The 13,656-nt window shown below is 56.4% G+C and overlaps 1 protein-coding gene across 1 annotated transcript; it reads right to left on the reverse strand.

Annotated features, from left to right (window-relative positions):
- Positions 1 to 604: 604 nt before the first annotated feature.
- Positions 605 to 12,100, reverse strand: AMBP (alpha-1-microglobulin/bikunin precursor). Its single transcript, XM_056135395.1, has 10 exons — positions 11,851 to 12,100; positions 10,607 to 10,749; positions 8,363 to 8,439; positions 7,951 to 8,067; positions 7,265 to 7,366; positions 6,131 to 6,177; positions 4,141 to 4,222; positions 2,506 to 2,673; positions 1,851 to 2,024; positions 605 to 752 (listed from the first exon to the last, which is right to left on the reverse strand). Exons 1-10 carry the CDS (start codon positions 11,965 to 11,967, stop codon positions 721 to 723), a joined length of 1,059 nt encoding a protein of 352 aa, XP_055991370.1. The 5' UTR covers positions 11,968 to 12,100; the 3' UTR covers positions 605 to 720.
- Between the last annotated feature and the right edge of the window lie 1,556 nt (positions 12,101 to 13,656).

The raw sequence follows: 13,656 nt of genomic DNA on the forward strand, positions 1-13,656 counted from the left end.
CCAGGGCCTAGAGATTTGCCTAAGACACAAGGTCAAGGTCACTGAAACTTCTCCTGGAGCACAGAGTGAGGCACCCCAGGAGAGGGACCTTGAGAGGGCCTGGTGGTAGCCACTGAGCACTTGGGTTGTGGCCTAAGTGAAATGCAACACGTTGGCCTGGGAGGGCTTGTTAGGACGTGGGGGCGTGGGGAGGACGGGATCTGGGCAAAGAACAGGACAAGCGATTTACTTTGGGCTGGTGGGCTGCTTGCCCTGACCCCACTGGGCACACTGGACAGGGGGTCCAAAGGTCTTTCTTCTGATGCTGGGGTCCACTGATGCCCCCTGCCTAAACTTTCAGCCTCTCTCGGGAATGAGCATCCAAATCTGTTCCCTCTTTCCTGGCCTTATTCAGACCGATCACTCTTTATCCTACAGCACAGCAAGCAGATCCATGTGGCTCACAGTTCAAGCTTTGTGTAGCCAACAAAGTGCAGCAAAGTTCCAACACGCGCTGTTTCACGTCTGGGGGCGAGCTGGGGCTTCCTGGTGCCACCACTGGGCCTCTCCAGCCCCTCCCACCACCTCGTTGCCCGTCTGAGGCGAATGAACAGTCAGAACAACGCAGTAGCAGGAGTCTCAGGCTCCATCTTTAATTCAGCCCAGGTGGCTGGCCCGGCCCCAAAACAGACCCTGGTGTGCGAGGTCGCTGAGGCTTGGTGGTCCTCGGGCACGGCTCGGTCAGCGGGAGGTGGGCAGCAGCTCCTCGTCTCCTGCAGACAGAGAAGGCCAGGGGGTGGGTTGAGGCTCTCTTCTATGCCCCCTGCCCAAGGGTTGCCTCAGGGAGGAGGGAACGTGGGCTCAGCGGAGCCTGACCCTGCACCCAGAAACTTCTGCTTGGCCTCTAAAGGACTGGCAAGCTCCCGGAAGCACCCGCAGAACAGGGGTGTTGCCGCCATCCTGCGTTTGGGCCCCGCTTTCACAGGGGAGACGGGCCCGGCCATCTTCCACAGTGGCCTTTTCCTGAAATGCTGTGACTTGTCATTACGGTGAGTCCCAGTGCTGCTTCTGAGCAGAAGCCCACCAGCCCTCAGGATGCCTGGGAAGGAGGCACTTGGAGCCCATTAACAAAGGAGAAAGCCAAGCTGCTAAAATGCCCGCTTTGGGAACTGGAGTGATAGCATAGCGGGTGAGGCATTTGCCTTGCACGCGGACAACCGGGGTTCGATTCCCAGCATCCCATATGGTCCCCTGAGCATCACCAGGAGTAATTCCTGAGTGCAGAGACAGGAGGAACCCCTGTGCATCGCTGGGTGTGACCCCCAAAATAAAAAATAAAATGCCCAATGTGGCTGTTCCCAGCTCCCCAGCTCACAGCTGCCCCTGCCCAGTGTCCTGCTGGGCCATCCCCACAGGATGGGGTATGGTGGGGATGCGCCATCGAGTTGACCTCACTGGCTCTCTTGGGCCCGGACAATGGACAGGCAGGTCAGAATCCAAAATCACTGGATCTCATCACCAGCCAAGATCCAGAGACACTAAAACAAAGCTCCCGGAAGAGAACGATGCAGAATCTCCTTCCCCCACCCCAGGCTGTCTTCACCGGGGCCCCCTGGGAGGAGAGCGGGTTGAGTTTCCCTCCCTGCCCCAAGCAGAACCCCAGTAGCAGAAAACCTCCAGGACCCAGCCACAGCCATGCTCAAGGCCACTCTCCACATGAAGGAACCAGCAGAGGAACCCAGAAGGAACAGGCAGGTCAGAATCCGGAATCACCGGGCAGAATCCAGATCTCAACTCTGCAGATTCCACCTCCGCCCAGGCTGTGCATCTGGGCCCCGATTCCCACCTGCCCCCGTCCCCCCGGGACCTACCGTCGCCAGGCATGCCGCAATACTCCTTGCATTCCTTCTCCGAGTAGAACTTGTTCCCGTTGCCTTGGCACCCTCCGTAGCTGAAAGGGACACACTTGCCCTTGGCTGCATCAAATGCCCAGAGTTCCATGAACCCTCTGCAGGGGCCTCTGACGATGGGGAGATTGCAGGCCGCTGTGGGGAGGTGAGGAGCATGAGTCAGCCTGTCCACTGCCGGCTGATGCACCCACCGAAGACAGGGCACGGCACTTCAGCGCCCCGAAGCCCTCTCAGGGGTCCTTGCCTCCACAGCAGCATTCAGGGGGCCCAGGGTCACTCCCAATGGTGCTGGTTGGGCTCTGCAATCCCAGTGACCGCTAGGAATAAATACTCCAGTGCTTCTTGGGGAACTCGGGGCTCTACCTGTCAGTGCTGGGAGTGGGGTGTGATGCTAGGGATTAAACCAGAGGTCCTGCACCAGCAAAGCATGCAGTCCTGGGTCCTTCTTTTGTTGATTAGGAAATTGGGATGATAAGTTGACTTAAGGTCACCCGTATCCAGATGTGCATTTCCTATGGCTTTGGGAACTCACCACGAAAGCATTTTATCTCACCTGTCCCGGTTGGCAGGTGTTTTGTTGGGGGCCTACAGCATCATCAAGGGGGTCCGCACTCACCCACGGTCCGGCAGGTCTGCAGACACTCCTTCTCGGAGGCAAAGTTGTTTCCGTTGCCCAGACAGCCGCCGTACTGGAAAGGCTCGCAGGCCATGGACACGCCATTGTAGTAGTACCGTTTTATCATGCCCAGGCAGGGCCCTTCTGCAAAGTCCAGCTGGCAGGAATCTGGGGAGGGCAGAGCAGCATTACCGAGGGCTGAGTACAGACTTCCCCAGGTTTTATTATTGAGTTTTCATCTCTCGATGAAAAAAAAAAAGATCAACTCTTTTTTAGGTATGAAGAAATGAATTCTCTGAGAGGTAAAAATCACTTGAAATCACTTGACTGAGGGGTCAGAGTGATAGTATAGTTGGTAGGGCGTTTGCCTTGCACACGGCCGACCCACGTGGGGGACCATATGGGATGATTTCCATCATCCCATATGGTCCCCTGAGTACCACCAGGAGTAGTTCCTGAGCGCATGAGCCAGGAGTAACCCCTGTGCATCACCAGGTGTGACCCAAAGAGCCAAAATAAATAAATAAATCACTTGGCTCTCAAAGCCATGTCCACCGGACACCAAAATCCAGGCTTGTTCCCTCCCATAACATGGAGAGTGACCAGTCACCCAAGACCCATCACCATCTGCGCTTGGACTTGTCCGTCCAGGGCCTGCAGTGGCAGTAAGTCACTTATCCATTCACACAGAGCCGATGATTCATAGAGCCAGCAATAGTGCAGGGTCCGCTCACCAGAACCCCTGAGAACAGTCTCACCTCCAGGCTTTCATTCTGTTTGGTTTGCGGCTACACCTGACAGTGCTCAGGGCCTGCTCCTGGCTCTGTGCTCAGGAGTCACTCCTGGAGGTGCTCAGAGGTCAATATGTGGTGCTTGGGGCTTGAATTGAGGTCTGTCACATGCAGGGCGAGCACCTCATCTCCAGCCCTATACCCCCATGCTTCTGTTTTCACTGTCCCCACCCCTGGGGTTCCTCTTCCATGAAACCTAATCTGGGATCCTAGCATGAGCCACTCCTCGTCATCGCTGAAGTCCTTCTCAACTGTCTCTCTCCTCCTCTTCACCTCCAAGCCCATTAGCTGGCCCTTTCTTTGGAGACCATCACTTCCTTTTATTTTTTTAACTGCCTTCTTCCGAGACCACGCAAGTCCCCAAAAGGTAAAGAGGGTTTGCGTCCAGGACCCCAGAGCCCAGCCCTGGGTATGGGGTAGAGCAGGGATCAGTGTTAGCAGACTCGGTCGGGTGAGTCACTCCGGGCTGAGATGGACTCGGCAAAGCATCTGCATGTCCTTCACCCACAGGCTCCACCAGAGCCCTTGGAGGTCAGCCCAGCAGGCGGCTGCCCACTGGAGCAGGGTGGGCACTACGCCCCAGAGAACACTCTGTGATAGGAAAAGGCGAGGACTGTTTATCACCTTGTGGCTAAGTCCCTATGCCCGGGGACCTTGTCTGGAACTCTCCTCTGTAGCCCCCACCCACAACAGTGCAGGGTAATGAATTTGCCTTTTTCCTGTGCCCACTCCTTGACTCTAGTAGGAAAACGAGCGACTTCATGGTGGGAAGGGCCACCAGCCAGGACCAAGCTGCCCTAAGCCTCCCCCTCAGGAATGTGGTGAGGGCAGGGCTGACCATTACCTTCACTCTTGGTGAGATTAGTCACGAGCTGCCCCGTCCCCGATCCTTCCTCTTCCTGGGGAATCACGGCTCGCCGGAATCTCTGAAGAAAGAGAGAGAAGTCGTGGCCGAGACTTACCCCTTTGTGCTCACCGGGACCGCCAGGAATATATAAACAAAGCGTCTGCTTTGGGGGGTCAGCACGAGACACATTGAATAATGCGCCAACTCAGTAGTGTTGTCCACTGACTCAAGAAGCAGGAGAAAATCCAACCCCCTATTCCATTCAAGGCGAGAGGGCGTCTCTGTAGCAGAGCCAAGAGTTAGGAAAATGACAAAGATGAGAGAAGTAAAAAGTTACTGGAGACAGAAGAGACGCTATTGGATTGAACCACAGGAGTTGATTACATCAGCTGCATTATATAAGAAACATCATTATATAAGAACATCAGCTTCGCATTATATAAGAAATACCCTCACTGGTATCACTTGTCATCCTATTGTTCATCGATTTTCCAGTGACCTCTCCATTCATCCCTGTCACATGCTAGCGTAGCCCAATGGCATACTGGGGGCTCTTTCAGTGTCAGGGGAATGAGACCCGTTATTATTACTGTTTTTGGCATATCGAATACATCATGGGTAGCTTGCCCAGCTCTGCCGTGCGAGCGGGATACTCTCAGTAGCTTGCCAGGCTCTCCAAGAGGGAGAAATACTCTCACCACATAGAAATTTCAGAAGAAGAGACCATTGATACAGAAATAATAGAAGAAAACTTTTCTGAGCTGGAGGAAAGTGAGGGGTTTCCGTTTGTAAGGACTCAAAGGGAATGAGGCAAAATTTACGAAGAGCCCCATTTCTAGAACAAAGGAAAGAGAAAGCTCCCTCAGAGTAAGTCCTGATACTGACAGGAGCCACAGAGCAAAAGTCTGATGTTGTTTCAAGGGAGAAGATGGCAACCCAGAACATGTTCACTCAGTCAGACTGTCGACCATTGTTTTGCAGACACAGAAAGACAATCTCATACAGGCAAGGACTCAATAGTTCTCCGCCATTTTATGTTTCTGGGAAAAAGAAATTGTATAAATATGGAGAAGAGACACTAAGTACCAATAATAATTCCATGTAGGAATGTGAGAACATTGTCTTTTTTTCTTCATATACTTATGGATTTTCAAGATTGATCCTCAATGGAGATATGTTTCTATGTCCCAGCATAGAGGGGAACACTTGAATACCTCTAGGATGGATCACTGCTTTATAATCTTCAAAAAGATAGAGGGAAAAGACAGAGTGAAAAAACAGCTTTAGCAATATAGCACAGGGCAAGAAAACAAAACTTAAGAGTTGCATCATCAGATGGCAGTAGGGGTGAAGAGAAGATGGAGGGAGAAGCAGCTTGCTCCAGGATTTACTGCATTTTTGGGGGGATTGACTGTATTTTAGGGCAATGCATAAATGTTGTTCCTAGGAGACTGAATATCATATGTCATCACTGAGCGTCGAGCACCGCCACCTCATGCTGTATTTTTTTCCTGCTTTTGCTCACTGCACTGAGAGTTGCCTGTCTTACCACTGAATTCTAGCACATACCCTCCACCCAGAAGGAGAATGCAATTTCCCCCATGTCTCAAAGAAGGTGAGGTCCAGATAGGGCCACCAGATGGGAGTGACAGTACAGCGGGTAGGGCGCTTGCCTTTCACACAGCAAACCCGGTTTCAATCCCTGGCACCCCATAGGGTCCCCTGAACCTTCTTGGAGTGATCCCTGAGTGCAGAACCAGAAGCAAGACCTGCACAGTGCCAGGTGTGGCCCCAAAAACAAAAATCAGGTGGAGCCACCACCTCTTTAAAGGGTGAAAGAACACTGAAGTCCATTGGGTCGAACGTCAAATCCACCCCTGTCCTTGGCCCCATCTCAATGACTCCCATGCTCCTCCACCATGGATCCAAGTAAAGGCACCAGTGTCCAGCCCGGGGCGGAGATGGGGTGGCAGGAAGGGGTACTCACCGAGAAGAGAGAGCTCCCCGGCTGGTGCTCCCCGGGCACACACTCACCTAAGGCAGAGGATGAGAGAGAGTAAGAGAGAGACATGGACAATCTGCCCAGGGTCGATGCTGGACGCCAGGGAGGTGTGGCCATGGCAACTGTGTGCTGGCCCCTTCGTGAATGGCGGCAGCATCCTCAGAGGTAGCCGAAGACCATTTACTGGGAGAGAGATGGGCAGGTGGACAAACAGGTGGACAGATGGGTGTATAGATGGGAGGACAGAAGGGTGGGCAGACGAGTGGACAGACCTGTGGCTGCACTCCTCCCCTTGCCCCCACCCCAGTACTTCCTCCCTCAGCACTGCCGCAGGAAGGGCAATCATCAGGGGCTTCTGGTCCCAAGCACTTACTAGACCCTAGGCCCAGCGTTAGTGACCTGCTCTCGTCCACTCCTCCCTGCTGCTGTCAGGAAGACAAGGTGACTCCACCTTACAGAGCAGGGAAGCACTGCTCTGATTATCAGTCTTCTATCTAGGGGAGGGGCCACCCCCGGCAGTGCTCCATCCTCAGGGTGCATGTGGGACCATGTGGGGATCCCATGGTGGAGGGCGCGGCCGAAATCCTTCATGCAAAGCATACGCTCCAGCCCTTGGAGTCTGCCCCCAGCCCTGGCCAGCCTGCCTGACGTCACACAGCGCAGTGAAGGCAGACACTCTCCCTCCGAGCTCCGTGTCCCTGTTACCTCTTAAGAAGCATCTCTAGGGCTGGGGAGAGAGTTCAAGGGAAGACCTGAGCCTTGCGCAAGCCGACCCCAGGGCCAACACCACCTAGGGACCCCCGCGCATTGCCAGGAGTGACCCTTGAGCATAGAGTGAGGAGTAAGCCCTGAGCTCTGCTGTGTGGGAACCCAAAACAAAAACAAGCAAACCCAAATAAACTCCCTCTGGGTTCTGGATAAACCTCTCTTGGACATGCACGAGCTGGTGCTTAGACGCAGATTGGCCAGGAGCAAATTGTGTGATGTGAGCAAGCCCAGGCCCCCCCCACCCCGGCCCTTCTCTGTCAAGCAGGAGGGGTCTACGACCGGGTGCTGTGACTGCTTGGGAGGCCCAGAGGGGGCACAATGCAGCAGGCTGAGGAGAAGAGCTGAGCTTACCTCGGTCAGGCATGGTGAAGATGGAATCCTCGGGGATGCCCACGCCCAGGGCAAACTCCCTGAATTCGCTCACCAAGCTTTCCCGGAGCTGCGGCTCCCGCCCTGCAAGGCAAAAGCAAAGGGCCTAGGACACCGGCTGCCTGGGATGCCACCGGGGCTTGCTCTGCCCAGGAAGCTTGGGAACAAGGGGCCCAGGTGGTTCTCTCTAAGACACTTCTGGAAAGATGGGCTCGGCATGGCTGGAAAGATGGGCACAGCAGGTAGGGTTTTTTGCCTTGCAAGCAGCTGACCCAGGTTCGATTCCCAGCATCCCATACGGTCCCCTGAGCATCGCCAGGAGTAATTCCTGAGTGCATGAGCCAGAAGTAACCCCTGAGCATTGCCGGGTGTGACCCAAAAGGCAAAAAAAAAAAAAAGATGGGCTTGGGGGCAGGAGGTGCTGCGTCCCCACCCCACCCCCAGAATTCCAACCCAGGGCTCCTGCCCATGACTCTGAAGTGCTGGGAGATCCAAGGTCTGAATCTTAGAGATTGAAGAAAATAACTCTTGTCCGAGCTGGAAGACTGAGCTCTACCCTCTCCCAGGGTGCTGCCACCTCCAGGGAGCATCCCCGGCTCTTTCCCCTCCTCTCTACCATGCCTAAGTCACCAGTGCCTCCCACCCCCCACACCAAGCCCAGCCTTGACCATAGAGCTTGGCGGTGAGGGTGGTTCCATGTCGGCGGCTGTGCTTCTTGGACAGCAGGATGGCATACTCCTCGTAGTTGGTGCGCACCACGTAGGACTCCACAGTGCTGCTCCAGTCTGAGGGGACAGGAGCCGGAGAGATGGCACAGTGGTTAGGGTCTTGCCTGGCAGGCAGTCAACTCAGGTTCAATCCCTGAGCTCTGCCAGGAGTGATCCCTAAGCGTAGATCCAGGAGAAAACCCTGAGAACGGCAGGGTAGGGTCTCTGAACCACAACACACTCAAATAGCAAGAAACATTGTGTAGGGACAGAGGCCAAACAGGGCGTCCCAGCCCCAGGTCCTTCCCTGCCTTGCCCCCAGCACTCTGCCCTGCACCCGTCCCTCCCTGGGTTCCTTCGTCCGGTCACTTACAGGGCTTTTGGTAGAGGAACTTGCCGGGGGTGCCCGTCATGGCATAAGTCCCGGAGCTCTCCTCACACACCCCTCTCCTGGAGACGAACACAGAAGAGTTTCAGGTGGGCGTCTGTGGGGGCCTTTCCGTCTGGTTCTGGCTTTTGCTCATTTGGAAAGCAAAATCCCAAATACCAGCCCTGGGAGACCCCATGTCCCTGGCCAGGAGTCTATGGGGTGGGCAGACCCTCCACGGGCTCCGTGGCTTGTCCTGAGCTCCCTTAGAGAGGCGGGGCTGACCGGAAGACTTGGTGCTTTGGGCCTTTATTACTGGAGGGTTTCTCCTGCCTCAGGTTGCTCCCCGCTTAGGGGGGTGGGGAGAGCTCTAACTCCCGGGGCGGCAGGGGATCCGGGAGCTATTGCTGTCACGGCTTGGAGGGAGAACTGTTCAGGGGGTAACTGACGGCTCACCCAGTGTGTGAGCACAGACTGCCCCCCTGGCAATGACAGACACAATTTGAAGGGAAGTTGGGAGGGGGCTGTTATTGTTTGATAATGTTATTGTTATGATTTGTTATTGGTCTAATTGGCATTTATTGAGTAGGTCTAACATGCAGGTCCCTGGGGTCACAGAGGACAGTGAGACAAAGCCCACTCCTCATGTGGCGAGGGCAGGTCAGAGGTACCTGCGGTCAGTCTGTGAAGCACCATGGAAGTAGGGGAACCCAGTGGGGTGTGAGTGTGGAATAGCTCTTGGAGAACACAATGGAAACCAGGTTATCTGCACAAGTTTGGGGGGGGGGGGTGTAGATCATAAAGGGCTTCCTGGAAGAAGTGGCATGGACTCTGAGTCCCAAGGGATCCGTGGAAATTAGCCTAAGAAGCTGGGAGAGGTTTCCTAGGACTGAGAGAGAGGCCACGAGGAGAGAACAGGGAGAGCCCTGGAGGAGTCTAGAATGTTTGGAGAACTCCCTGCTGGGAAGCTCTGAGATTAGTTTCCCTAGGTCCCAGGGGGTTTTAGGAAATTAGGCAGCTTTGAGCTTCTCAAAGGTGTGTGGGTGTAGGGGGAGAATGGGCTGAATAGAAGGTTCTGGATTGGGGGCTGGGGGCAGGGGTGGAGAATGGGCTGAATGAAAGGTTCTGGATTGGAAGTTTCGGAGGTGGAGAATGGGCTGAATGGAAGGTTCTAGATTAGGGGCTTGAAGAAGTGGAGAGCAGGCTGAATGGAAGGTTCTGAATTGGGGGCTTGGGGCCAGAGAATTGGCTGAATGGAAGGTTCTAGATTGGGGACTTTGGAGGTGGAAAATGAATTGAATGAAAGGTTCTGGATTGAGGATTTGGAGGGATGAAGAATGGGCTGAATGGAAAGTTCTGGATGAGGGGGAGCTTCAGGGGTGGAGAATGAGCTAATTGATAGGTTATGGATTGGGGGCTTTGGGGGTGGAGAATGGGCTGAATGGAAGGTTCTAGATTGGGGGCTTGGGGGTGGAGAATGGATTGAATGAAAGGTTCTGGATTGAGGACTTGGAGGGATGGAGAATGGGCTGAATGGAAAGTTCTGGATGGGGGGAGCTTCAGGGGTGGAGAATGGGCTGAATGGAAGGTTCTAGATTAGGGGCTTGAAGAGGTGGAGAATAGGCTAAGGTTCTGAATTGGGGGCTTGGGGGCAGAAAATTGGCTGAATGGAAGGTTCTAGATTGGGGGTTTGGGGGTGGAGAATGGATTGAATGAAAGGTTCTGGATTGAGGACTTGGAGGGATGGAGAATGGGCTGAATGGAAAGTTCTGGATGGGGGGAGCTTCAGGGACGGAGAATGGGCTGATTGATAGGTCTAGATTGGGGGCTTTGGGGGTGAAGAATGGGCTGAATGGAAGGTTCTAGACTGGGGGCTTGGAGGGATAGAGAGTAGGCTGAATGGAAGGTTCTGGATGGGGGTGGGAGGGTCTATAGAGAAATGGGCACAGACAGCCAGAAAGACAGGTGGGCATTCTGGGCCAGGTGGGGAGTAAGGAGGGCAGGGGAGTGGTCAGCGTGGAGGGCTTGGGGGAGAGAATGGGGGGCTAATGGGGGGTTGATGGCCCTTGGGAGCAAGAGCCCCCTCCCTGTTCCAGGTTTCCAGGGTGGGTCCCCCGGTCAGGGGGAAAGTGCCCTTGCGAGCTCAGGGATGCCGAGGAGCAGGAGTTGGGGAACAGGCATGGGGGACCACAGAGAAGAGGGAGAGTGGGCCAACCTGACCCCTCCCCCCACCCGCTGCTGCTCACTCACCGCCAGCGCCTGTTGGTGACGCTTAGCTCCCCGTCGGTGGCGCCCGCACCCAGCACCAGCGTGCTCACCGCCATCCTGTCCACGAACCGCTTCAGCCAGGGGCAGGTGGAGCCGATGGCCACATGGAACCATTTCCCGTAGATCTAGGGGGCAGCCACGCAGCTCAGGGTCAGCCGACCCCCTCTCGGCTCCTAGCCCCAGGCCTGGTCCTGGGCAGCCACCCGCTTCCTCCCAGGGAGCCCAGGACTCGGGGGCCGCCCCAGGCCCCAGACGCACAGAGGGGGTCCCCACCACGCCAAAGAATCTGTCACTAGACAGGGCTCACATCCCCAGGTCGCGGGTCACCTGCAGGATCAGGGGGCCCCTATCTGCCCTGCAGGCACAGGACGCACCCCAACCCGTCCAAGCTCCCCTGAGCTCTGGGAGAACCTCTTCCCTGGGTCTGCTCTTATTTTTTGGGAGGTGGGGGGGTGGAGGGTCACACTTGGCAGTGCTCCGGGCTGGCACCTAGTTCTGTGCTTGGGGCTCACTCCTGGTGGGCTCAGGGGACCACACAAGATGCCAGGATGGGACCTGCTTTGCCATGTGCCAGGCAAGCATCGTCCCCACGGTCCTATGGGTCCAGCCCCTCCCCTGGCCTGAGACCTCAGCCTCCTGCCCGCCAGGTGAATGTCTGAGAATCCCTGTGCATCTGCAGAGAGGGAGAGGGGGCAGCCCATCTCCCCTACACAGCCAAGTGCTGGCTCCCCGTGACCCTTCTGCCCACCCTCCTGCCCCACTAGGTCCCCCCAGATCAATCAGTGTCACCCGACAGCCTAATTGCCATCATCCAGGAATTCGGGGTGCTGTTGGGAAAAGCCCCAGCTCGGTCCTGCTTCCCCCCATCATGTCCCCTCCTGCCCTCCACCCGACTCTAACACCCCCTGGCAGGCCTGTGAGGACGGAGCCCCACATGCACCCCAGGGAGACAGATATGGGGGTCAGTAGGCACGCGCACTGCCAGAAGAATCCAGGGAAACTGAGGGCTGGCGGTGGGGGTGGGGGCAGGATGCAACCAGGTCAGCAGACAGGTCAGTCTTCTCGGGGGAGAGGACGGGGCGAGGGTCACAGAGATAGGAGGGTGCCGAGCCCCAGATGGGCTGAGCGGGAGGGAGGGAGAACCCGGCAGGCAGGATTCAGCCCCCCTCACCACCCCGCTGTGGCCCCCACACCCTGGGTGCCAGCCTCTAGCATCCCAGCCTTACCTTGGGGAGATCAAAGTTCTCCTGCACTTGAATGTCCTCGGATGAGGTGGTCACGGGCCCCCCGCGCACTGCCAGGCAGGCGGTCAGCAGGGGCAGCAGAATCTCAAGAATCCGCATGGCTCTGGGGGCCCCTGCCCTTTGTGGGGGGGAGTCACTCAAGGGCCGGGAACTCAGGAGCACGCCGCCGGCCTGCAGGAGCAGCTGAGCGGAGGCTGGGCCCCAGCCTGCGGCTTGTAGGTGACCTTGGTGTTTGTCCTGCTCAGCGGGACCAATCAGGCCCCCAAGGCCAGGGCGGATCGATCTGGGGACGCTGTTTCTGGGAAGGTATTGACCGAACCCTGCACGCCATGTGCTGCTCAGCTCCCCAGGGGCCCTCCTGTGTCAGGGTGGGTGGGCACGCGAGGTGGGCAGCGCTGGCCGTCACCACTGGCCCAACCCTGGACCTGGTCTCTAGGGAGCCCCGGCCAGCTTCAGGGGCTTGTTTCCCACCAGGCCCTGTGGAGGTGGGTTCCGGAGAGGTGGGGAAGCAGCGGCCGAGCCCAGCCGAGCCCTGGGACTCTCACTTGCACCTTCACCCCTCATGGAAATAGGGTGCTAAGCCCAAACACCCCTCAGAGCCCTGCCCCCGCTCCAGCTCCCTACCAGCCCCCAGAGAGAGCACCGACCTCTCCTCGGGGGTTAGCATGTCTCCCAGCGTGTCCCTAGGGTCCTGACTGGGAGACTGGAGTGGCTGTAAAGCCTTGGGTGACTCTGGTCACCCAAGCATGTCCCTAGGGTCTCCCAGCATGTCCCTACGGCCCTGGCTGGGAGACCGGAGTGACTGTAAAGCCTTGGGTGACTCCACAAGCATAGACTCGGGATCCAGCCCTCTCTCTGTGCCCACTAGGGGCTGGACCCCTCATCTGACCTCTCTGACACCCTGGGGTCCACACTCAGTTGCAAGTGTAAGGGGAGGTCTACTGCTGTGGCCCCAGGACAGAATTGGGAGAAGCAGTGAAAACTGAAGGGGTGCAAGGTGCCCCCCCCTTCATGTACGGGGGGACCTCCGAAGCCCCAGCCCTCCCCACCTCACAGATTTGGCTGTGACCGCCTGAGGAGGGGCTCCATGCAAGGCCCGTGTCTCTGTAGGAGAAGTGGGGGCAAGGCGCTCACAGAGGCCTGGAGGTGACAATCACCCTTCTTGCCCTGGATGGAGCCTTCTGGAAGACCCAGGTCCTTTATCCACTTTGGTCCTCGTCTTCTGGCTCCAGAGTGGAGGAAAAAAAAAAAACTCTGTTGTAGTTGGCGGGTGGGGGTTCTGGGGGCTCTCAAATAGTGCTGGGGCCATGCTGGGGGAAAAGGCAGTTGGGATGGAGAAGGGACCACTAAGTGAATGATGCTTGGAGGGCTCCCTCGGGATGGGAGATGCGTGCTGAAAGTAGACTATGGACCCAACATGATGGCTGCTTAGTACCTGTATTGCAAACCATAACACCCAAAAGGAGAGGGAGAGTAATAAGGAATGTGCCTGCCACAGAGGCGGGGTGTGGGGGGTGTGGGATGGGGGTGGTGGGAGGGATACTGGGAACATTGGTGGTGGAGAATGGGCACTGGTGGAGGGATGGGTACTCGATCACTGTATGACTTGAAACGTTATCATGAAAGTTTCTAAGTCTGTAACTGTATCTCATGGTGATTTATTTTAAAAAAATTTTAATTAAAAAATTCCTTCTGGGGCGTCCGGGGCTCACTCCTGCTGATGGCCAGCTGGCCCTGGGGGCCTGTGCCAGGGCTTGGGCACGTGGGAGGCTACCAGGACTATCCCCA

Source organism: Sorex fumeus, unplaced genomic scaffold (assembly GCF_029834395.1).
Source record: "Sorex fumeus unplaced genomic scaffold, SorFum_2.1 ptg000111l, whole genome shotgun sequence".
NCBI classification, from domain to species: domain Eukaryota; kingdom Metazoa; phylum Chordata; class Mammalia; order Eulipotyphla; family Soricidae; genus Sorex; species Sorex fumeus.

What these genes read in the sequence shown, in the direction of transcription:
- AMBP (XM_056135395.1), bottom strand. Translation starts at nt 11,967, where the DNA reads ATGCGGATTCTTGAGATTCTGCTGCCCCTGCTGACCGCCTGCCTGGCA. An exon ending in AGAACTTTGATCTCCCCAAG is followed by an intron (nt 10,750 to 11,850) that starts GTAAGGCTGGGA and finishes GCTGCCCCCTAG; the next exon opens with ATCTACGGGAAATGGTTCCA. An exon ending in GTTCCTCTACCAAAAGCCCT is followed by an intron (nt 8,068 to 8,362) that starts GTAAGTGACCGG and finishes CTGTCCCCTCAG; the next exon opens with ACTGGAGCAGCACTGTGGAG.